The sequence below is a fragment of the Lutra lutra genome, chromosome 2, assembly GCF_902655055.1.
Source record: "Lutra lutra chromosome 2, mLutLut1.2, whole genome shotgun sequence".
NCBI lineage: Eukaryota > Metazoa > Chordata > Mammalia > Carnivora > Mustelidae > Lutra > Lutra lutra.
This window is the reverse complement of record NC_062279.1, coordinates 175,134,870-175,159,335: the sequence shown is the minus strand read 5'-3', so window position 1 is coordinate 175,159,335 and position 24,466 is coordinate 175,134,870. Positions and strand designations below refer to the sequence as shown.

The following is a 24,466-nucleotide window of genomic DNA, read 5'->3' as shown; positions in this document are numbered from 1 at the left end:
ACTTTACAGAAGTAAACCAATCTCAAGCCCATATTCCCAACCACTTCCTTTATGGGGTTCTCACCCTCAGGGCCATCATCCACGTTGCCTAATCACCTACACCAGAGAGGACAAAACCAGGGATGGTTCCGACGCTCCAGAGCCTGCCTCAACTGTTCAAACTGGCCAATCCTAAACGTGTTTGCTCTGCCTCACCCATTCTTCTCCTCAGAAACCACAGAAAAGGCTCTTGCCCATGTTTCCCCTCTGCTCGGTCTCCTGACTCTGGTGTGTCTCCATGTGGCCCTGGGTGGCAAGCCATGTCTCCTGTTTCTAGAGATCTGTGAGTATAATAAACTTCTTCCTTCATGACATTGCCATGACTCAGTATCTTATCATACCTGATTAAAACAAATCCCAGGTACCCTTAAGACAACTTCACACCCACCAGGATGGCTATAATCAAAATGACAGATACTAACAAGTGTCAGAGACAATGTGGATAAATTATAATCCTCATACATTACTGGTGGGAACATAAAATGGTACAGCCACTTTGGAAAAAAGTTCAGCAGTTTCTCAAACGGTTAAAAATCTCTGCCCACATATTCAACATATTTACACCTAAAACCCACCATACCATCACCCCCCTGCTATTCAATTAAGCCTCATACTCTACTGTATACAGAGAAAGTATCTATAAAGAAAAAGTTAAGACATTCAAGTGCTTGCCATACATAATGACACTGAAGAAAAAAACATAATCAGCTATAAATTCATTATTTTGAGCAAACAGATATCCTAAATCAAATATACTGCTGGTGGTTAAATTTCTAACGTAGGTAAAATGTTGAGAAATAATCACTAAATTATATCAACAAACAATTACATTTCCATATACAATCATTTACCATTATAGTAAAAATAAATAACTCCATACCTTTTTTTCCTTAGACTTCTGTGTAGTATGAGAAGGGACATTCTCATTTTGGTGAATGAACTCTTGCGCTACAACTGTTTTTACAGGGTCTCCTTCAAGGACACAGTTTAGAAACTGAACTGTGTGTTCTAATGAATAACTGTAGAGAGTTACAAACATAATGTTAATTTAAAAAGCAAAAGTTATATGAAAACAGTAACACAAGCAAACCTTCAAACATTTTAGAAGAATACGGAAAATTGGTTTACTTCTGAGTTTTAAACATTGACACTATATGCTCATTACATATCTCAGAGACTCAAGAACGACCAAAAGGAAACTATTAAATAATAAGCTCTCAAAAACTAATTTTTGTAAATGAAGACCAAAAGGTAACATACTGATAATTAATTTTTCTGATTTTTTTTTCCAGGTAGATCATCCACAACAATCTTACTTTCATTTTATCACCTATACTTCTCAGGCCCCTTGTTGGGTTCACACATGGTTTCAGTTTCCTCCAAACATCAAACACAGACAATATATCTCCAAACTGACATTTTTATTGCATGAAATTTCACTTTTTACTTAAACCATAAGGTTCTAATCAAAGAAATTTTAAGTAGGGACACAGAAAGGAAAATATACTATATTACCTCTCACCCCTAATTATTTAGGCATATTTCCATGGTGATTCTATATTTTATGTAATATCAAATTTTACAAATTGACATAGACTTGAAATACTCGTGTTCCAATTCCTAAAGAAACTCACTCCAAAGCAAATGATTTTATACTGCTATTATTTCAGGCTATTTATGCTTCTGATCGCTCCCAGTGACTACATAATGAAGAGCTGACCACAAAGGAGTATTTGTGAAATGTGCTAAACAGTGATCCAAAGTACTGTGATATTTTGCTACTCTTCTTGATGGAAAACCATTTTGGACTACCAGGTTAGCCCTCTGGTATGCTCCCCAAGGAGAGGTTCCTAGGGGCTGCAAGCTACCAGCAATTACCATCCTAAACAGCCCTTAAAATCACATGCTTGCTTACTCATGGGGCCTGAAGGTAATATCCACCAGTGGTGGTGGTAGAGTAGGATGGCCCTGGAAGATTACAGCACAGGCATATATGTAATCAGTAACTGAACCCACCTACCCTTCTGAAGGGTAAATGTGAAGCTACTGCTAACTGAAAAAATTATCCAGCTGCCAGCAAACAAATGGAAGCAACTGATCACCTACCCTGAAGGGCCTGACTGACCCCCATCACTCTGGGCATCACCAGAAAGGACTCACTCAGTCCCCCTTACCTTGCCCAGGGAACCAAAACTCTGGGTTATTTCACATCAGGCCATCTTTTATCAGCCCATAAAAGAGAGTTGCCATATGTCAGTGCACACTCTCCTAATCCCCGTCCCCTTGGGAGATTTTAACACATAACTCTAAGAAAACAGCCAGTTAGGGAGCAAAAATAAATAGGGAAGTTGTTTATTAGAATAATACCATTAAAAACCTGATTTAAATGAATGTTTAGAACTCTACATACTTAAAAAAGAATATTCTTTTTCAAAAGCACCTTTCATGTAATACCTGTAAAAACTGATCATGTATAAACCACAAAGAAAATCTTAAATTCTAAAAAGAACTCTTCAGGCCACATTCTTGTACCTCAGTACAACAAAACAAAATAAATAATAATCCTCACTCTACCTACCACCAAAGACATCAAACCATTTAGAAAACTAAACCCTCTTAAAAAAAAATTAAAAACTTTAGGGGAAATGAGAAAATCAATCTGAATTAGAGATTATTTTAAAAATAATGAAAATGAGGGATGCCTGGATGGTTCAGTCAGTTAAATGTCTGTGTTCACTTCGGATCATGATCCCAGGGTCCTGGGATCAAGTCCCACACCAGGCTCCTAGCTCAGCAGAGATCTGCTTCTCCCTCTGCCTGCTGCTCCCCCTGCCTATGCTCTCTCTCTCTCTGACAAATAAGTAAATTTTTTTAATGGAAAAAATAAGGAAAATGAAAATATTATTTATCAAAATCAAAATATTATATATATATATATATCAAAAACACTATACAAAGAAAAATTCATATCCTTAAATGTATTTTTTATTAAAGACTGAAAGGAAACAAACTAACCAGAGTTGAAAATGTATCAACAAATTTTAAGAAAAAGGAACTATCAAAAACAGAAAGGAATCACCAAAATTAAAAAACAAAAATAAATGATGTGAAAACACAGATCAATAAACCAAGAGCTTGTTCTTTAAAAGGGCCAATTTGATAAAGAGCAAAAACAACACAGAGAAAAAAAAACATCAGGAAAGGAAAAAGGGATACAACCAAATACAAAATGTTTTCAATTATCAAAGAATATTTATATAACTTAACAATAATAAACTCAAAAATTAAGGTAAAACTGATTTTCTAGCAGACAAACTACCAGAAAAGATTCATGAAAAAAGCAATCTGAATAAAGCAATAACATTAAAAAGATAGTAAAGATTCTAAAGACCTTCTCTCTGAAAAGGCACAACTCCAGAACTTTCAAGGTACCAATTTTAAATTTTCTAGAGCATAGAGAAAAATGGCAGTCTTTCCAGATTATTTTATTAAGCCTAAAGCCAAATAAAACCCTGAAACCAAAATCTGACAAGGACAGCATAAGAACAGAAAATCACAGACCAATCTCATTTAATTACTGTTGTGAAATCTTGAAATCAATTCCTACACTGCATTTAGAGGAAAAAAAAAAATCAGGGGTGCCTGGCTGGCACAGTGTGTAGAGCATGTGACCCTTTTTTTTTTTTTTAAGATTTTATCTATTTATTTGACAGAGAGATAGAGAACACAAGCAGGCAGAGCAGCACGCAGAGGGAAAGGGAGAAGTAGGGTCCCTGCTGAGCAGGGAACCTGATGCAGGGCCTGGGATCATGACGTGAGCTGAATGCAGACGCTTGACCTACTGAGCCACCCAGGTGCACCAAGGGCATGTGACTCTTGTCTTGGGGTCAAGAGTTTGAGGCCCACATTGAGTATAAATATTACTTAAATAAACTTAGAAAAAAAGAAAAAGAAAAAAAATCAAAAACAAAAACAAAAATCTGAAGGTAAAATAGGTTTTATTCTAGAAACTCACTATTATGATTGAAATACACTAAAACTAAAGAAAAAAATCTGTATTAGATTCTCAAACGATTATAAAAAGGCATGTATTTAAAAAACCTCTTGGGGCCTGTGGGTGGCTCAGTAGGTTAACCGTCTGCCTTCGGCTCAGGTCATAATCCCAGGGTCCTAGGATTAAGCCCCGCATCAGGCTCCCTGCTCAGTGAGGAAGTCTGCCTCCCTCTCTCCATCTGCCTCTCCCCCTGCTCATGCTCTCTCTCACTCTCTAATAAATAAATAAAATCTTTTGAAAAAACAAAAACAAAAACAAAAAAAAACACCTCTTGCTAAAATACAAATGTAAGAAATACTAAGATTTAAATACATATTATTCAAACCAGAAGTATCCCTAACATGCCAAACATCAAATACACTGTAATACTATGATAATTAAAACAACATAGTGGAAACCCAGGACTAAAGAACTCAACAGAATTGAAAAGTCTTTAAAAGAAAATGTATATTTTGGAATATAGCAAATATTAGTGTTTATATTTTATATCAGTGGGTAAAGATGATCTATTCATCTCAATTAAGTTAAATCTCTACCTCATACCATACACATAAAATTTAGAAAATTTAAAACTCCTTGGGTAAATGGGAAATGCTAGATATGTTAAAACTTTTTAGCTATTAAAAATACTGAAGAGGGGTGCCTGGGTGGCTAAATGGTTAAGCGTCTGCCTCCAACTCAGGTCATGATCCCAGGGTCCTGGGATCGAGTCCCAAATTGAGCTCCCTCCTCATCAGTGGGTCTGCTTCTCCCTCTCCCTATGCCCACCCTCACTGGTGCTCTCCCCCTCTCTCTCTGTATCAAATAAATAAATAATCAAAAATAAAATAAAAAAATAAAAACACTTAAGGAATATTTTTATAATACTGTGGTAGGACAGACGTCCTAAAATGACATGAAACCAAAAAGGAAATGATTTTCTGATAAAACATATGAATTAAAATATGTATAGACCCAAAGAGACTATCCTAGGTTAAACGATAAGTATCAGGGTAGAAAAATAATTATAATCTATAGAAACAAAGATAACTACACATAACATATAGTGAGTTCCCACAAATGTCAAAAGAAATACAAAGAACCAAACAGAAAACAGGACAAAATTAATGACTAGAAAAATAAATTAATGAGGGGCACCTGGGTGGCTCAGTGGGTTAAAGCCTCTGCCTTCGGCTCGGGTCATGATCTCAGGGTCCTGGGATCGAGCCCCGCATCGGGCTCTCTGCTGAGCGGGGAGCCTGTTTCCTCCTCTCTCTCTCTCTGCCTGCCTCTCTGCCTGCTTGTGATTTCTCTGTGTGTGTGTCAAATAAATAAAATCTTTTTAAAAAAATAAATAATTAATTAATTAATTAATGAAAAAGGCTCAACCTTCCTAGTAATCAAGAAAATTAAAATTTAGGGCGCCTGGGTGGCTCAGTGGATTAAGTATCTGCCTTCAGCTCAGGTCACGATCCCAGGGTCCTGGGATCAAGTCCGGCACTGGGCTCCCTGCTCAGCAGGGAGTTGCTTCCCCCTCTGCCCTTCTCCCTGCTTGTGCTCACTCTCTCTCTCTCAAAAATTAATTAATTTTTTAAAAAGAAAATTTAAACAACAATGAACTATTTTATCCACTAGAATGGCAAAAAATTTAAAGATTCTTAATATCCAGAATGGGTTACACTATCAGTACAAAAAGCCTCTATTAAAAAAAAAAAAAGTTGACATTAGCTGTAAAAATTTTCAATGTGTACACTCTAAACCAGCAATTTCACTTTAGGAACTAGCATACAATAGCATTCATCCATGTGTGCAAAAACGTATGCTCAAGGAGGCTTCCTTGAACTGGTTTCCAATTTTTCTTGCAGTCAAAAAGGCCATAAAGAGGAGCATGTTCAAATTATAGTACTTCTGGGGGGAAAACATCCACCTATGAATGAAAACTGGGAATGTTTTTCACATGTCTTTTTTGTCTTTGTAAAAAAGAAAAGTTGGAAAGACTGAAAGAATACATTTTATATCTGGATTTTTATAAAGATGGCCATTAGAATGGAAAGTAAATAGATAAATCTTAAAAAAAACACTTTAAGATTAGTATGGAATACTCTATGGACTTAAAGCAAATTACTAAGTATGGACTAGAAAAATAAATACCAACAAAACTACAAAACAGTATATAAAGCAACCTATTTTTGGTGAAATATATATTTTTACATAGACAAAAAAGCAAACAGATACACACGTAAGCACATACACATCAGTGGACCATGAACCACCTGTCAAAACCTGCTCACTTTCTATATTATGTACATTGCACTTAAGTGGTTTATAATATGCCTATTATGATTTGTTATCAGAAAAATTAAAATTATATGCTTTCAATTACATCATAATAGAACCTACAGATAATCCTATCACTCACTTGTGGTCCTTGAAAATGTCCACCAGAAAATTTTGGTTAATGGCTGGAAAGATCTTAAAGAGCTGCTTCTCCTTTAGTTTAGTGGCACAATCTTTTTCAAACAGAAGTGCCTCCCTTTTCTAAAACAAACAAACGAGAGAGACAAAAGTCATCCTTCAGACGGTATTTATAAAACTAATTATGCTGATCCAAAAGCATGGTTATTTTGTTGCAAAAAGATTAGTCATTTAAAAGCAATCACAGACTTTCTTCACTGATTAAAGACTGAAATTAGTAATGTAAATATTCTTGCATTATTTATATCCCATTTTTTGCAAAGTATTTGAAGCTGTTCATTTATATACATACACAATCACACATATACATATATGTGTGCAAGTGTATATAGATATATACATACTCACATATACACACTCAGCACAGTCATATTATATTAAAAAAGATGAAGATACATATTCATACACACACATATATAAACAGGATATAAATAAATGAAGAAGTCAGAGTAGAGGAAACAAAAGTAAGAATATAGGATAAAGCTAGCAAGTAAAATTAGTATATAAATGCATGCCATAAAATCCTGTACATTGCTAAAGGTGGGCCACAAATTCAGTTCTGAGCTTCTCAGTGGCCAAAGCAAAGGGAGAAACAAAGATTCTCAGTGTCCATAAAATAAAAACAAACCAGTTGCTCAGGAGAAGTACAGCTTTTTCTGGTACTGAGACCTGAGAGAAATTTCTCCCATGGGTCCTCATAAAAGGGACACTGTGTGATGCTGTGAACAACGTCCTCAAAAACATATTCTCCTCAATGGGCAGAAACTACAACGTACAAATAAGTTGCAAATTCAGGTTGATAGAAAATCTTAAAATTCACAATTTAAAAAATTTTCACAAACATATTTACTCCAAAATAACTGTATGAGAACTGTCACTGATTGTTATTTTTTTCACAAGTCGTAAATTGGATCTGTTTAAATTGCCAAACTTACCTAAAGAACTTACCTAAATAAAACGTGCTTTTTAAATTCTAATCTAGGATTATGGTAAACATTCTTAAAGTTGATTTCTAACTCTAAAACAATCTGTTGACACTGTGATGTAAGTACATAATATTTTTGTTTGCTATGAAGCTGCTAATGTTTGAAAAATAACTTCTTATAAAATTTCAAAGGTGACTCAAAAATATGAAAATTACAATAATCTAGAACAACCCTAGAACAGTTATTGCTTTTGAAGCCTAATGTATTTAGGTCATTTATAACACCAAACAACAATAAAAGAGGATCCACAATAGGTGACAATCTGACCAGAAAGAGAGACTAGTAGAGTTGAATACATTACACATCACAACAGTAATGGAAACAAGCCACCTCAAGAATTAAAAATATTTCATGTTTTATTTAAGATATACATTATAATCTGAACTTAATAAAAAATTCAGTGATCAGATTTACTAGCACTCTACCAGGTCATAGAGTTTCTAAACTACAAATTCTAAGGTCTCATGACTGAAACTCATGACCTTAATCATCTTATAATTATTCTACTCATATATCATGCCTAATGTTTTATTTTATATTCTTTGCTTAGAAAAATACAAAGTGTATTTCTCCTTTGGAGACAAAGAGTGAAAAGAAAGCACCAAGAAATTCTTTTACTGAGGTTCTACCTACAGAGAAGTCCTTGGGACAAAATAAGTACAGCTTCTATCACCCAACCCATAGAAAGATAAGCAAAAATCACTGACAGAAAAAAAAAATGCATTAAGTTGGGAAGGCAAAGATACTCATCTGTTCACTATTATACTGAGAGATTAAAGGGCAGATTAGAACCACAAAGATAAGTTCCAGTAGTAAAAACTGGCATTTCAACAAAAGGTGTCACACTATTTGGGCGTAAGTTCTAAAATTTCCTTATTTCTTTAAGTAAATGCATTTCTCCAATTTATTACACATATAAATGAAGAGGCTATGTGAACGCCACCACATTATAAGACCCTATCAAAGAGACTGTTCCTTAGGTTATGTAAACATGCAAAAATGGCAGCATATTTCCAACTGATTAACAAGATAACTGGGGAAAATAAATACGAAGGTGGAGGAATCCCATCATTCTTCCAATGTCCCAATTCTATGTATTTCAGCCAAATGTAAAGATGCTCCTTTGAGTAGTCAAATGAGTAAGAAAGTAAAATGTTTAAGATCACCATCTAAAAATTACTTTTCTTTGAGAATTGGACTAAATAACTTCTAGGGTCTTTCCCTTTTTGATTTCTGAAATTCTCTAATACTAATTTTCAGAATTTAAAAAAAGGCTAAGAAGAAATAGAAAAGAAACCAAATTCACTTATGGCTTCATAAAACTTGATATGGTGAATAAAGAACAAAAATAAAGTTCAAAATAAAGTTTCTATTTGAACTTGTTTGATTAAAAAGTTAGAAAAAGAAGAGTACTTAATTTTTGTTAAGTTTCTAGATTTTTCTCTAAAAAACTTTGTTTTAGGGCACCTGCATGGCTCAGTTGGTTAAGCATCTGACTCCTGATCTCAGCTCAGGTCTTGATCTCAGGGCCATGAGTTCAAGCCCCTGTCCCACCCCCCAGGTTCCACGCTGTGCATGGAACCTACCTAAAAAAAAAAAAAAAAAAAAAAATTATTTTGAGGTTGGAAATGTCATTAATAGCAAAACAGAAGACATTTCTTTCTACTAATTTATGAATAAAATTATCTTTAAATGAAAGATTTCTTTCATGTTTTTCAACAATTAAAAAATTATTTTAAAAAATTTAAAAATTATAGAAATAATTGCTAAAAGTCAAAAAATATATATGCAGCCCAATCACCTGCAAAATTAAATCTAAAAAAATGGTTTAACACAGACTGGCTTATTGTTATAGAGTATCAACTAGTCTCCCAGAAGCAAAAAATTTCAGCTTCAAATTTCAAAACAGTTTGAATTTTAACATTAACTTCAATCAGGTTAAATACAGATTCCAGACTAGGAAATACAGAATCAAATGAAAATCACAAAGTAAACATATCATCAACCTAGAGTCAAGAGATAAAAGCTTAATAGTTACACTAACTCATACCAAATCGTGTTTTTCCTGTAAGGCAATCTCTTCTGACATTATTTCTCTGAGTGATACTTTTTTAGTTTGAGTGTTCCAATGATCCAATAAGGGTAGCATTTCAGGTGCTGCTAACGTCTTCAGTAATTTTTTGCCCGTTCTCTGAGATGATTTTTGTTCAGGATTATCAAGACCAATATGCCCAACCAGGGAAGGATCTACAAAAGCAATATAAATAGAATCAGACCCTCAACAATAAACACACAATGCACTACTCATTCTGTTACAACTACCTCGGAAAGACCAAAGAAACGTGATTTTTTTTATTTCTAGCTTATAAATATAATTCTGAGGTTTCAAAATGTATCTTCACATAATTACAAGCAAGAAATATGTGTAAATGTAGGATGATTTCAAATGAGCAAGGATCTGGGTATCACTGTAAATCAACGCGATGGTCCCCACTCCTTTCTACACCGCACGAGCACAGAAAAACCGACGCACACACGCTGGTGAACAAAGGCAGCTGTGGCCAGGCGGAAGCCACCAGCCGGAGCAGCTCTGCATAGCTCTGCGCAGCTCTGCTCAGCCACTCCAAACACTGAAAGGACCAATATTTTGGCAAACCCATAAACCCATTAGAGGCACACAACACATACTGAACAAATGATACTCAACATAAGGAAGAAACTGAACATTCTAAGTTCACAGGAACAAGCTTTAAGTGTATACTATATCAGCATCTCTAGGGGGTATCAGCACATTCTGACACACTCCTGTGCTTTCCCAGAGAGTGAAGACCGGAGATGCTGCCATCCACATAACTCTGATACCCTTTCAGTACCTCTAGCTCTCAAAAAGCTCTAGTTCTCGAAGCTGCAATTATACCCAAAGAACCTTCAACCGGAGTCCCGGTGTGGCATGGGGGGATCTGAAGGCAACGTGCAAAACAGGAGACCTCTGTTAACAGCTCTGCCACCCTGTGCTAATCACTGAGGACAATGCTACCTAAAAAGTCTTTTAGAATCAAATATTTCAATTTGGCAGATGTTCCAAAAGCAGACTGACTTTTGTGCTCTATCAAAATTAACATCAATACCCATTTTGAGTAACCAAGTAACAGCTGAATGATGCTCTCAATAAGACAAACGTACATTTTATCGCTCTCAAACCAGAACAGTTTTCTTTCATTCAGAGCAAAATCTTAAACAGGAAACACCTTGCAGATACATAACCTAAGGTGTTCCACTGTACTCATGAAAGTTAATCATAGGCACTTTTTAGTTCTTCTAGTTTTATTTTACATCAATATTAAATGTTAAATATTTTAAAAAGAACTTTTATTTGCAACTCAAAATGGTTGGGTAACATATTTTGTGGAAGTACATTTAATAAGGAGGTAAAATTCATACACATATACTAAGTTTTGACATCATGACAAGAACATCAGAAGTAAAAAAATATGTGCTTTACCTCGCATCAACTTGCCACAGGATACCTCTTCTTGTCTTTGTCGCTCCTAAACACAAAATGCAAGATGGGGGATTTGCAAAGGGAGGGTGCATTAGAAAATGAGATTATATTATTTTTCTCTAGAAATCATTTCTCCTTGTAAAACTATCAATCATCCTTGCTAAATCTAAGTGAAACAATAAAATAAGCAAGATTATGAAAATGGGGGCGCCTGGGTGGCTCAGTGGGTTAAGCCGCTGCCTTCGGCTCAGGTCATGATCCCAGGTCCTGGGTTCAAGCCCCACATCGGGCTTTCTGCTCAGCAGGGAACCTGCTTCCTCCTCTCTCTCTGCCTGCCTCTGCTTACTTGTGATTTCTCTCTATCAAATAAATAAATAAAATCTTTAAAAAAAAAAAAAAGATTATGAAAATGACCATATCAATATATTTTTTCCACTTATAGAGCTCTGAGGCTGTTTTTCTTTAGACTGTTTTTGAAATTTAATCAACTAGCACTGCAAGTCTTTAGAGAATAAAGAACTATGATTTTTGTCTTAAAAAAAAAAAAAAAAGCCAACAATCACATTGAGCTCCACCATTAGTTATGTAATTTGGCCAGTCTAGAAATATTCTAAAATATTGCGAAGACAAAAAAATATCACTAATCTCTTTACTGGAAAAAGTTCATTCTCTCTCAAAGTCAAAATTCAATAGAATTCTTTCATACAACAGATTTTATTAAGAGCAAAGGTGAAGACAAAAGGAGCTCTTCATAAAAAAAAAAAAAAAAAAAGCCGGGGCGCCTGGGTGGCTCAGTGGGTTAAGCTGCTGCCTTCGGCTCAGGTCATGATCTCAGGGTCCTGGGATCGAGCCCTGCTTCAGGCTCTCTGCTCAGCAGGGAGCCTGCTTCCTCCTCTCTCTCTGCCTGCCTCTCTGCCTACTTGTGATTTCTGTCAGATAAATAAATAAAATCTAAAAAAAAAAAAAAAAAGCCTACCAACCATTATAGATTCTTTCCATTTCTCATGAATCACTTTAGCCAGATTCAGATCTATATGAACCACACAATCCTCAACTGTTAGAGACCCTTGTGAGGGGGAGAAAAGAAAAGAAAATATAATCATTACTCATATGTTTTCAGAAAACATACTCAACTATCTTATGTATCATTAAAATTAATTTATATTAGTTATTAATCTATATTCCTAGTTCTAAATCTCTTGGAATATTTTTGTTTATGTACTTATGTCACGGTTTTCACACTTCCTGGCAGGTGCAATTATAAAATACTTCATATATTTAAGTTATTCATGTCCATTAGTTTCCACTACTCAAGACTTTTCAAGAAGTGTGTTCTAAGAAATTAATCTTGCCTTAAGTATCTCTGGAGTAGCACCAGAGATTCAAAAAGGTTCATCTGTGCAAATAAGTATGAGGTAAATACCACAGAAAATTCTCAACATATGAATGGGATGAACACAAACTCCATATAAATACTATTTCTTTAAATTACAGTTTTTAAAAATCCTCTACAAACAGATGTGTCAAAAATAAGGTAGGCAACACAAATTACTTTTATACTTCAATTAACATACAATTTTAAAATTAAGACAGAACCCTAAATCTGTATTTTAGTCACACAAAGACACACATATAGGTAATGAACTTTTTTCTTTACCTGAATCAATACCAACAGGGCCAAATAACTCATTGAGCTGAAAAGCCAACTCAGGCGGTAATGCCAATTCCAGACAATCTATGGTCAGAGATTTGGGCATCACTGGCATGGGATTCAACGTCTCAGGTTTATCTTCTTCACTAACTCCAGCTGACAAAGTACTCTCAGCCATTAGAATTTTTTCCATTTCCTGTTCATCTTCATTCATAAATTCTTCGGTGTTTGGAAATCTCACACAATCCTTTGGAAAGTTTTCATTTTTCTTTATTTCAAGAGAGTCAGTAAAATCAACTTCTTCATTTAATTCAAGATTTGAAGTGCTCGGTACAGAGTTTAAAATATCAGACAAATTCAAAGAAGAATGTATACTGTCTCCAGTCTCTGTGACTTCTAGGTGCTTCTCCATTTCACTCACATCTTGAGCACCAGTAGCTTTGAGAGTACCTGGGAAAGACTGCTTCATGTTATATAGACATGGAAGTTCTGCCTGGCTACTGGGAAGTACTTCATTAGTACTCTTTACATCTAGAGTGGCATTCGGAAATAAACCTGTTATTAATCCAGGTTTTTCAGTAGTGATAGCTCTTATTTCTGCCTGCTCTGAATTTCCCTCTTCTGAATCATAGGAGGACTGTACGTTAGTGTTACTGTCAGCAGTGCCATGGCTAAATTCTGGCACAGAAGAATTAGAATCTTCTGAAGTTCCTCTTTGGCTAATAATTTCCTTCAAATTTAATCCCAGAGAAAATGGCCCAATTTGTGCTTCATCATATGATTTTTGGATATTCTCAAATTCAGTATCTTCACATAGTTTAGTTTCAGAATCCAACAAAAGGCTTGTGGCCCAAATAATATCTTTGTTACACCTCTCATATAAGTCTTTTAGGGCTTCTAATGAAAAGGATCCAAAGAGTTTACAAAGAATGTTAAGATTTTCAGATTCATCAGCACTGGTAAGCTCACTTTCTTCGACATACGTGCTTTTGTCATACATGACCCTATATGGAATTGTTTCTTGAACATCTAATTTTGTGTTGCTATTGAAAGCTTTTGGTTTAAACCCATCTAATCGTCCTGTTAACACTCTCACAGAATCTGAAACACTAATTTTATTCTTTTCTATTTTCCATAAGAGAGCAAAATCCCGTGGTTCAGTCTGAGTACACATGCCTTCTTCTATTCCAGGAACTCTTTTAGGTTTTCCTTCTGAAAATTCAGCTAAAGTTTGTGGTCCTACTACTCCAGGAATAGTTGGCCCACTATTGGTAAAAGTAAGAGACAATGTATGCTGTATGTGACTGTTTTTACTTGGACAAGTCTTACTCTCACAGGACATTTCATTGGGCAGCGTTTCAGAATTTCCTAGAGTGGAACTGCCCAGGGTTTTTAGCTCTACAGGGCTTGTGCCCCAACAACAGGTCTCATGGGCTGCGCAGAAGGGTGTCTCATTCATACCGTCATTAGTTCCAAATTCTAGGTTGGGTTCCTTTAAACTATTCTTTGGCATTCTTGATCTGTGCTCTCTCTGAGCTAAGGAATCAGATGAAGGCCAGTCACCCACAATGGTGAATGACTGTTTTTCAGTATTTTTATATCTATCATATTGACAGTTATTGAAAGATTCTGAAGCATCATCATACTGTGACTTCCTGTCATCCTCTGTACTTTCGTGTGGAGATTCTCGTTGCTGGATATGATCCATATTCACAGATAGGGTACTCTCCAATCCTCTGCGTGACTGAGGGCGATTATATTTTTTGTCACTTTGTATAGATGAAGCTTTTTCAGTTTTTCGGTTCCTTTTTGTCCTCTGACCAATAGTCTTATCAACTGGCCAGTCACCAACAAAATTTGACAGTTCATGTCTTGGGAATTTTTCCAAAGCTGACTTGCTTTTTTGTCTTCCGAAGGCCTTTTTCCTTACTGTGGCTCTTTCTTCCAATGTTTCACCAGATGAAGATCTTTCATTATGAACTGGTGTAGTATTTGAAAGATCATAGTCTTCTTGGTTATTTTCACCATAGCAAATACTTGACAACACTCTCTCTACAACACCAACTGCATCCACTTTACTGCACTCTTTTTCAGAAGCCAGTTCAACCTGTTCTTCTTTTTTACTTTTTTCTGTTGCTTGTGTGCTTTCAGAATCAGAAATATCCATGTCTGAAACTTCCTGAATGAAAGCACTCTGAATGTTAGGATTCATAGCATTTATTTCTTTTCTTCCTTTGTTTAAATCTGCATTAGAGAGAGATGTAACATTCTCGGGTAATATAGTTTCTTTGGTCACTTCAAGTTTCTTCTCTTCAGTCAATTCTAGATGCTTCAAAGATGAGGATAAAACATTTTCTTCTTTTTCAGAGGTAATATCTTCATTGTCTTTTGGGCTGCAAGATTTTTTTTTAAGTATTATAAGGAAGTCTCTTAATGTTGCCATTAACATTATGATTTAAATCAAAGAAGCATTCAACTGAAAGATAAGGCACTTAACATTCATTCTAAAACTTCTATAAATAAACTACATTAAAATTATAAAAGCTCATCTTGATCCTTCCCTGTACATTATGAATACATCCCTTTATTGTAACCCTAACACCTAACACAATACTTGGCATATAGGAAGCACTCAAACTTTTTTGAATTAAATAGTAAACATGAGATTTTCAGTTAAGGTGTTCATATGCATTAAATATTAAAGTTAAGATTCTAGGGGTGCCTGGGTGGCTCAGTGGGTTAAGCCTCTGCCTTTGGCTCAGGTCATGATCTCAGAGTCCTGGGATAGAGTCCCGTATTAGGCTCTCTGCTCAGCAGGGAGCCTGCTTCCTCCTCTCTACCTACTTGTGATCTTTGTCTGTCAAATAAATAAATAAATAAATATATTTTAAAGTTACGATTCTAAATTTGTTCCCAGAAGAGGACACCACCTCCCTGGCTTTTTTCAGAACTATTTTAGCTTAATATATGTGAAAAGAAGTCTGCCTCTATAACACCTGTCATTTGCTAGAGGGTAATGCTTAAGCTTCATTTACAAAGGCACAAAGAGTCAACAGGATTTGCACAACTAAAAGAAATGAGAGAAAGGGAAGAGAGCTGTCATTTGAAATGTCACCTGTTAATTTTTTTTAAAACCATCCTCAATGTTAATTTCAGACTTAGAGCGCTTTTGCCTAATTATTACACTTTCAACTTCAGTGTTTTTTCCTTAGTCAATATATCAACTCATCTTCCCCTCTTTCTTTATTCCGGAGCTCTCAAAGTCCCAACTCTCCCATGTAGCCTTCCTAAAAGAAATCACATCTAACACTGAGTCTTCTATATGCCAGATGCTATTCTAAGTCTTCTTAAAGTATTCATAATCCTTATGAGATTCACTTGAGCAAAGTGTTATTATTGCCATTTTAGAAATGAAGAGCTGAAGTATAGAGAGATTCTATAATTCTATAATTCTATAAAACTCCCATGTCACTGCATATATAACTTCACTTCTCTTGCTGACCATACACAACTTGCTAACCATATACATCTTGCTTCAGGTAAGACTATCTAAACCCTACAAATAATAAAAGTCTACTTATATTTTTAAAGTTGTTTGGCAGTGATTTCACAAGCTCCAACATTATTATTTTTATATTTCAAATTGAATTTGTGTATAGAGGGACTTTAACCTACCTAGTACTTCTGTCCTCACAAGAATAGGCACACAACTCAATACGTTCAATTTTCTCTGGAACTGAAGAATTCATGATTATTGGAACTGAAACAAAACGCTGATAATGTTCCAACATTCTTGATATTTTTTCTTTGCTTATACCATGAATATTACGCCTAAAATTTCCAGGGGACAAAAGGGTAGAAAGGATATTGGTAATTAAGTTTTTTTTCAAAATTGGAACATAAAATGTCAAGAAAATCAGTATTATTTCTAATATATAAAAATATCTAAGCTGGTTTATTATGACACAATATAGACTGTTCAATTCTAATTTCATCTTATTCAGGATGTCTGAAATGACCATTTTTTAAATCACTGCATACAAACTTTTCTAAACATCATTTATTGATTTGGAAAAAGCCAGCAGATCCTAATAACTTTAAAAGAAGTTATTCTCAAGCTCTGCAAAAAAACATTTCATAACAATATGACCATCACTTCAAGATTACTTATTAACTAGGAGGTAAAAAAAATTCCACTATAGTCTTCTACTTATGCCACTATGGCAAGTTAGATGTCCAAAGGGCCCTCCTATTACAATAAAACTGGATCCCAAGTCAATTAAAGCACACATATATTTTAATACATTTTAAGTCCAAACAAAGAAAAAAATTCCTAGTATACCAAGTCTCTGGATGACCAAATATGAAATTTGTCATATTTGTGCTTTCACTCATGGTAGCTTATTTGTGTGTTTTTATGGACTCATGTTTAGTTGAACCTAATATATGAGAATCCTCAGGCCTTAAACTGGGGTGCTTTCTTTCAAGCAATATCTGGATTTGCATCTGCCAGGAGGCCGGATGAATATGCTTTAGTCCCTCAAGGATCCTGTCTTAATGAAAACATCTTAGTTGTAACATTCCTATCTTGGGTTGGACCCAAGGCTTAGTGTCTATCCCAGAGCTAATGTTAGTATTTGCCACCTGGGCAAATCTGGCTTTCATATTTACCTACCTCAATCTTGTCTGGTTTCAGATCACAGAGAAGCAAAGAGATAGAAAATATGAAAGAGAAGTTAAGAGTTATGACATAGAGGACAGAATAAAAAGGTAGTATACATCCAATCCAAGTCCCAGAAAGAGAGTACATGGGACAGAAGCAATTTAAAGAAAAATGGCTGAGGATTTTCCAGAACTGATCAAAGACATCACTGATGTCCCCTGATCTCAGAAGCCCAACAAATCCCAAACAAGACACATATTAAGAAATCCACTAGAAACATGGTACTGAAATCGTCGTTCACCAAAGATAAGGAGATGATATTAAAAGCAAGCAGAAATTAAAGGGAAAAAAACGAGTTATCTAAACCAAGTATTGGAATTACAGCTAACTTAACAAGAATAACAGAGGCCAAAAGAGAATGAAATGTTATCTTCAGTAACAGAAACTATCAATCTAGAATATACACACCCAAAGTATCTTATAAGAATGAAGGCAATAAAAGAATTTTCAGAATAAAAAAAAAAAGAGTTTGACATGAAGCAGAACTATACTATAAAGAAAATCCTAAAAGATGAATGTCAGACAGAAGGAAAGCCCAGATGAATTATCTACGATGAAAGAAAAATTAAGCACAAACCAATAACTATATGAGTGAAAACACACACTGTCTATACATTCTGGACAATCATAGTATGTAAGTCAGAAGGGAGGTAAATATCAGAGTTAAAATGTTTGAAAGTCCTTATATTTGTGAGAAGGCTAAGAAAATGGCTTGACTTTATAAAGTTTGCATGATCTAAGTTTTAATATAACGACTAAAAGGATAAAAATATTGTATATAATTTCTAAATTAAAAGGAAAAAATATGAAAATCTGCATTTAGTGAAAAAAATCCAAAATAAGGCATGATAAAAAGGGAGAAAAAATCAAATATATAATTTTCTGTGACAGGAGAAAAACAATCACAGGAAAGGTGAAATTAAGAGAAAGTACACAGAGTGAGATAGTAAGAAACAAGACTAATTATATGAATAACCAAAATAACCATAAAAGAATTAAGCTTAAGAATGAAAAGCCAAAGATGGACAGAGAAGATTTTTTAAAACCCAGTAATGGTTATAAGAGATACACCTAAATGTAAAGACACAGAAAAGTCAAAAGTAAAAGTATGGAAAAGTTGAAATAACACTCAAATCCTAAAAGGAAGCTGGTTCTATTAATATTAGACAAATTAGACTTCATAACAAAAATTAATATTAAGGGTAAAAGAAAATCACTTAAGGATAAAAGGTTCAATCAGACAGATATAAAAACTTTAAGCTTATAAGCACATCAAAAAATATCCTCAGAATACATAAAGTGAAAATAGGCAGATTTATAAGAAGAAACTGGAACATACTCAATACAATAAAGGGAGATTTCAACACATCCCTCTCACACCAATTTCCTCATTCCTCTCTTATACATTAATCCATCAAGCAAATTTTTTTTAAAAAGTAAAGCTAAAGAAGATATGAGCAACAGAATTGATTTAATAATATAACATACTATAACCAGTATACATTTTTATCAAGCAAACATGAAACATTAATAAAAAAAAAACAGACAATGAGGGGCACCTGGGTGGCTCAGTGGGTTAAGCCTCTGCCTTTGGCTCAGGTCATGATCTCAGGGTCCTGGGATCGAGCCCCACATCAGGCTCTCTGCTCAGCTGGGAGCCTGCTTCCCCCTCTCTCTGCCTGCCTCTCTGCCTACTTGTGATCTCTCTCTCTCTCTCTCTGTCAAATAAATAAGATCTTAAAAGAAAAAAACAGACAATGAAGTGGGCCATAAAATGCATCATTTAAAATATCAGGGAATTAGTATCACACAAATGGCACAATCTTACCCACTACAACCAAGTTGAAAATGGATTTCTTAAACAAGAAATATAAAAACTATCTGTTCACAAACTTTAAAACATAATTTTAAATAACCCAAGGGTTAAGAAGTGAAGTTAATCATAATGCAAATTAGAGGATAAATGATATAAAGAAAGTATTATATATTAACATTACATATTAAAATTCTAGGAGCATCTAATTTCCTAGGGAAATTTATAGCCTCAAATGCTCATATAAGAAAATAACCTAAACTTTCAGATGAATCCTTATAAAAATAATAGAATAAACAAAGAAAAATAGATTTTTTAAAAAGCAAAGGTAGAATAAAAGAGAAGCAGAAATGAACTGAACATAAAACAAACTTATAACAGAAAGATCAAACAAGCAAAGAGATGTTTACTTGAAAAGGCTAATAAAAAAATCTTGTATCTAGTGAAAATAATCAAGAAAAAAAGAAGGAAGATACATATAAACATATCCAGATTGAAAAGAGGAACTTAAGTATGGATGAAACAGATATAAATGGTAGGAGAATATTATAATTGTTTTAATAAAATCTTAATAAATTTGGAAACTTTCGTATAATGGACAAATTCCGACTGAAACTTCTCACAAAGAAAACAGCAGGTCCAGAAGTTTCATAAGTAAATTCTATCAAACATCCACACTTACACAAACTCAGAAAAGAGAAAAAGAAGAAATACTTTCCAATTAATTTTATCAACCATGATACCAAAGCCAGGTAAGAAAGGGCAAGGAAGAAAAAAATTATTGATCAACCTTACTCTTTCATACAGATGCAAAAATCCTAAGCAAAATATTAGAAAACCAAATCTAGTAATGTACCAAAAACATGTAAAAAGGAATGAAGTACTGATACATGCTACAATACAGATGAACCTTGAAACATTATGCTAAGTGAAAGATGGCAGACACAAAAGGTCACAAACTGTATGATTCCACTTATATGCAATGTCTAGAATAGGCAATTTCAAAGACAGAAAAGCAAATTAGCAGCTGCCAAAGGAAAGGGAGAATTGGGAGTGACCAACAGCAGGTACAGGGTTTCTTTGGAGGTGATGGAAATTGGGGCTAATTAGATAGTGGTGATGGTTGCACGACATTAGGAATATACTAAAACTAGGTTGTCCTTTAGTTAGAAGTGAAATTAGTTAAAATGACCAAGAAAAAAATACCCTGACCAAAATCAAGTTAGGGTTCTCTCCAAGGGAATACAGAGCACAAAGCAAAATACAGTGTGTGTCCATGTCCTAAGTAACATTTTAACTTAAGTCAAATAATTAAATAAAAAAGTAAAACCTTTGGGAGAAGGGCAAGGAGGCGGGAGGGTAGTGCAATAACTGGAGAGCTAGACATGTGCTACCTTTTCCACCTATGCTTCCCTCACTTCCGTTCAGTATTTTAAGTCACGAGGCAGCACAAAGACTTGTTCCTCCCAGCCCACGTCACTCAGGTATGCCAAACCCCAGGATCTAATTTCAGATATTGACATTATACTACTAATAAGTGGTAAAGTACTGACTATATAAGACAACTGGAATGTTTGTTAATTAATTCAATCTTAGGAACAAAAAGATACAAACTTCATAAACTGAAAAAAGGTCTACAGGAAATACAAAATTTGTTATCAAAGCTGCAATCTAATCTGTTTTGTTTCATTCATTATTTATAGGGAGAAAAAAGTCTAGAGAAAAAAGACTTTCTAGCACAGCCATAAAATTAAAAACATGTTAAACTGTCTCTAAATTTTACCTTGCAAGTTCCTTTGGTTTGAACTTCCACCATGTATCCGGTTCCCGGAAGAGGACTTTATATTTATGTTTTTGAGACTACATACAAAAAAGACAAATGGATTTAAAAATACTACTTCCATGAAATTAAATGCATTGTTTCCAAATTCACAGCATGTAAAAACTGAAAGAACCTAAAGGTTATGTAATTGTGATGAGTTTGTTAAACTAGCAAAAGGTACAATCTCTTTGACCCAGCAATTAATTTCTAGAAAGTTATGCTAATAAATTATGTAAGTGCAAATACACACACATACACACACTAACACGCACATAGACACAAGCTATCCAGTTCACCATTATTTGTAGCAAAAAAAAAAGAGGACCACACAGTGACTATTAATACACAACTGGATGAAGGTACAACCATACAATGAAAACACAGCAATTTAAAAAATGCTGTATGTGTTAATGAGAAAAGGTCCCAATACAAACTGTCAAGAAAGTAAGATACAGAATTTTCACTTGGGTAAAAAAATTATTCACATATTTTTATACACTTTCTTCTACAAAGATTCTCAAAAATATTACTAAAAGCATCTACCTCAAGGGAGTAGGAATTTTGGCATTCTTTTTTATAATTTCAGTATTTATCATACATGTATTACTTTTATAATTTTAAAACTATTTTAAGTAATACTTCATTCTATTTTTCAAAACTCTAACATGGCTATAATCTAAAAGCCATGCCCTACACTTGTCCACTAGATCCATCTCCCCTCTGCACCTCAAGGATAACTTGAGTTTAGCAATTCAACCCTCTCTCTGAGTTAGTGTTAATTTCCTCACCACCTTGAACCAGTCTCATCACATTCAGTTATTTCTCCCATGTTACTGTTAATCCCCTGTCCCCTGCCAGCAATCTCCCCATTTTCCTGCTCCTCTTTGCAGGAAAATGCTCAAAATAACTATTACACTTTGTCTCCAATTCCTCTCCCCACATCTCTTAAACCCACTCCAACTGGGCTTGGCTACCCCCACTGAAACTGTCCATCAAGACCACAGATTACTTCCACACTGAGAAATGCTCCGGTTAATTCTCAGTCCTCTCTCGACTTCCAGCAGCATTTGTCACAGTTCATCACCCCCTCTCCTGACCCTTTCATCCAGCCCCTCTGGAAGGGTGTTCTCACTCTTTTCTGCTAGTCCTTTTTTGCCCAGACCTCTTCCCACTTAGTCCTTCACTTAGTCCTCGGTCTTCTACTCTTGATCTACACTCACTGCTTTGGTAATATTATTCCATTCCCTGGCTTTGAGTATCACCCATATGATAATGACTCTCAGATACTTATCTCTGGCTCAGATTTCACTCCTAAACTCCAAACTCACAGATCCAATTACCTATTCAACAAACTTAATGTATTCAAACCTAAACTTTCAAAATCCATTACCACACACCTATCATAAAACTATTTTTTCTGAACCCTTCTCCATCATTCTCACCTCATGACAACCTCTAATTACACAGGCCAAACACCAACCTTGATGTCACACTGAACTCTTCTCTCTCTTTCACATCCATTTTTAATCCAATATGAAGTTCAGTTGGCTCTACTTTCACAGTATACCCAGAATCTAATCAGTACTGTCACTTTCACTGCCACCATGTTGGTGTAAGCCATATGATCTCTTACTTTAATTATCACTATAGTCCTCTAATTAATCTCCCGCTTCCATCCTTGCCACCCCACCCTGCCTCTACCCCAACTCTAGTCTCAACACTGTGATATAGCAATCCTGTTAATTGTCAATCATGTCCTTACCCTGCTCAAAATCCTGTTATGGACTGAATGTCTGTGTCCCTGCAAGCCCCATTATGTTGAAACCCCACTCCCACCATGTGACTGTGTTTGGAGATAAGGCCTTTATGGAGATAATTAAGGTTAAAATGAGAACATAAGGGTAAGGCTCCAGTGTGACAGAATTAGTACGCAAATAAGAAGAGACACCAGAGAACTCATTATATATATACCATCAGAGAACACAGCAAGAAGGCAGCCATCTGCAAACCAGGAAAACAACTCTCACCGAGAAACCAACCCTACCAAACCTTCACCTGGGACTCCAAGCCTCCACAACTGTCAGAAAATAAACTTGATGTTTAAGGCACCCCGTCTGTGGTATCTTATGGCAGCCTGAGCAGATTAATATATCTTCTGTGTCACTCAAGATAGAATCTAAAATTCCACAGTGATCTATGAGCCCTAATATAATCTGCCCTACCATCTCCCCAACTACCATTACATCTCTGACCTCATCTCCCACTACGGATCCCCTCAAGTTTTATGACAAGATGCAAAGTACTCATTGCTATTTTCCATTATTCTGACAGAAGAGCCCCCAAATCAACCTAGGTAACAAGTGACAGAACACCCTATAATGCATCTACTCACTTCCAACTCCTTATCTCAGTACCAAACCGTATATACTTTATTCAGGGGCTGGCAACAGCCCCAGTCTCTAATTACCTCAAGGAGTGTCCTATAGCTCTTAGATCAAATTAATTTTAAATGAATATACACATACAGAGGGGGGAAAAAGAGACTATGAATTTAAAGACTTTTTCAACTCCCATATCAATAGGCAAATCTTAATAACGTTTTATTACTTGGGAGGATTCTGATTTATGTTAAGCTATATGACAGCTCACAAGGGAAACTATATATATATATTTTTTTAAAGTAATAAGATTTGCTAGATGCCACTGAGCATACCTGACTGCTTGCTACTTATCCCCAACTCACTTCCAAACTATTTCTATAAATGAGAGTCATGTTAGTACAACCTATTGTACTCCCCCACAGCTCTCATTATCTTGCTACCAAAAGGAGCAAAAAGCGATCCTCTTCTCTACAGTAATTGCTATATCTACTTCTTTTTGAAGAAAAAATGAATTTGGCATTCTATGATAAGCACCAGTCCTTTATACTTCTAAGCAGAGTTGGGAAGAGCCAAGGAATCAATACTGGGAAAATAGCTTTATAATTTCAAATATTATATAATAAAAAAAGGGAAAGAAAGATACTACTATGGAAGCCTGAAGGCTAAATGAAAATCAGTAACACAGTAATGCAGAAGCTTTTTATTTTCTACATTAGGAAAATGGTTGTTAAAGAACTTCCATATGACAGCAGGAAGCTAAGGAAAACACACAGAGAAGGCAAGTAAGGTTAAGGGAAAAAGCATTTCCCATGGTAAATACGTTAGGCTAGAAACTGGGAACTCCTGAGGCCAGAAAGCAAACGGACTTTCAGTTGCCCATGTACTAATATTGAGTCTTTCTTCCCTCTACTGCCCCTTCATAGAAGTAAAATCTCATTTGTTCTCAAAGGGCATTAATTTTCTTCAGAAAAATGAAGAGTCACACCCTCAAAATTGTATAAATGCGTAAAGCACAGCAAAGGAGGTACAGGCTGGATATGC

General features: G+C 35.1%; 1 protein-coding gene across 13 annotated transcripts in view; it reads right to left on the bottom strand.

Annotated features, from left to right (window-relative positions):
• The window catches only part of N4BP2 (NEDD4 binding protein 2), an 83,320-nt gene that overhangs the window by 17,283 nt on the left and 41,571 nt on the right, over positions 1 to 24,466 (bottom strand). For 12 of the 13 annotated variants that reach the window (XM_047719144.1, XM_047719151.1, XM_047719150.1 and 9 more), the window contains 8 exons: positions 21,006 to 21,082; positions 16,362 to 16,517; positions 12,693 to 15,079; positions 12,016 to 12,101; positions 11,036 to 11,081; positions 9,584 to 9,780; positions 6,492 to 6,610; positions 920 to 1,058 (listed from right to left, as the gene is read on the bottom strand). In XM_047719144.1, coding sequence (XP_047575100.1) covers positions 920 to 1,058; positions 6,492 to 6,610; positions 9,584 to 9,780; positions 11,036 to 11,081; positions 12,016 to 12,101; positions 12,693 to 15,079; positions 16,362 to 16,517; positions 21,006 to 21,082 — 3,207 coding nt within the window. The other variant, XM_047719155.1, reaches the window with a different exon arrangement.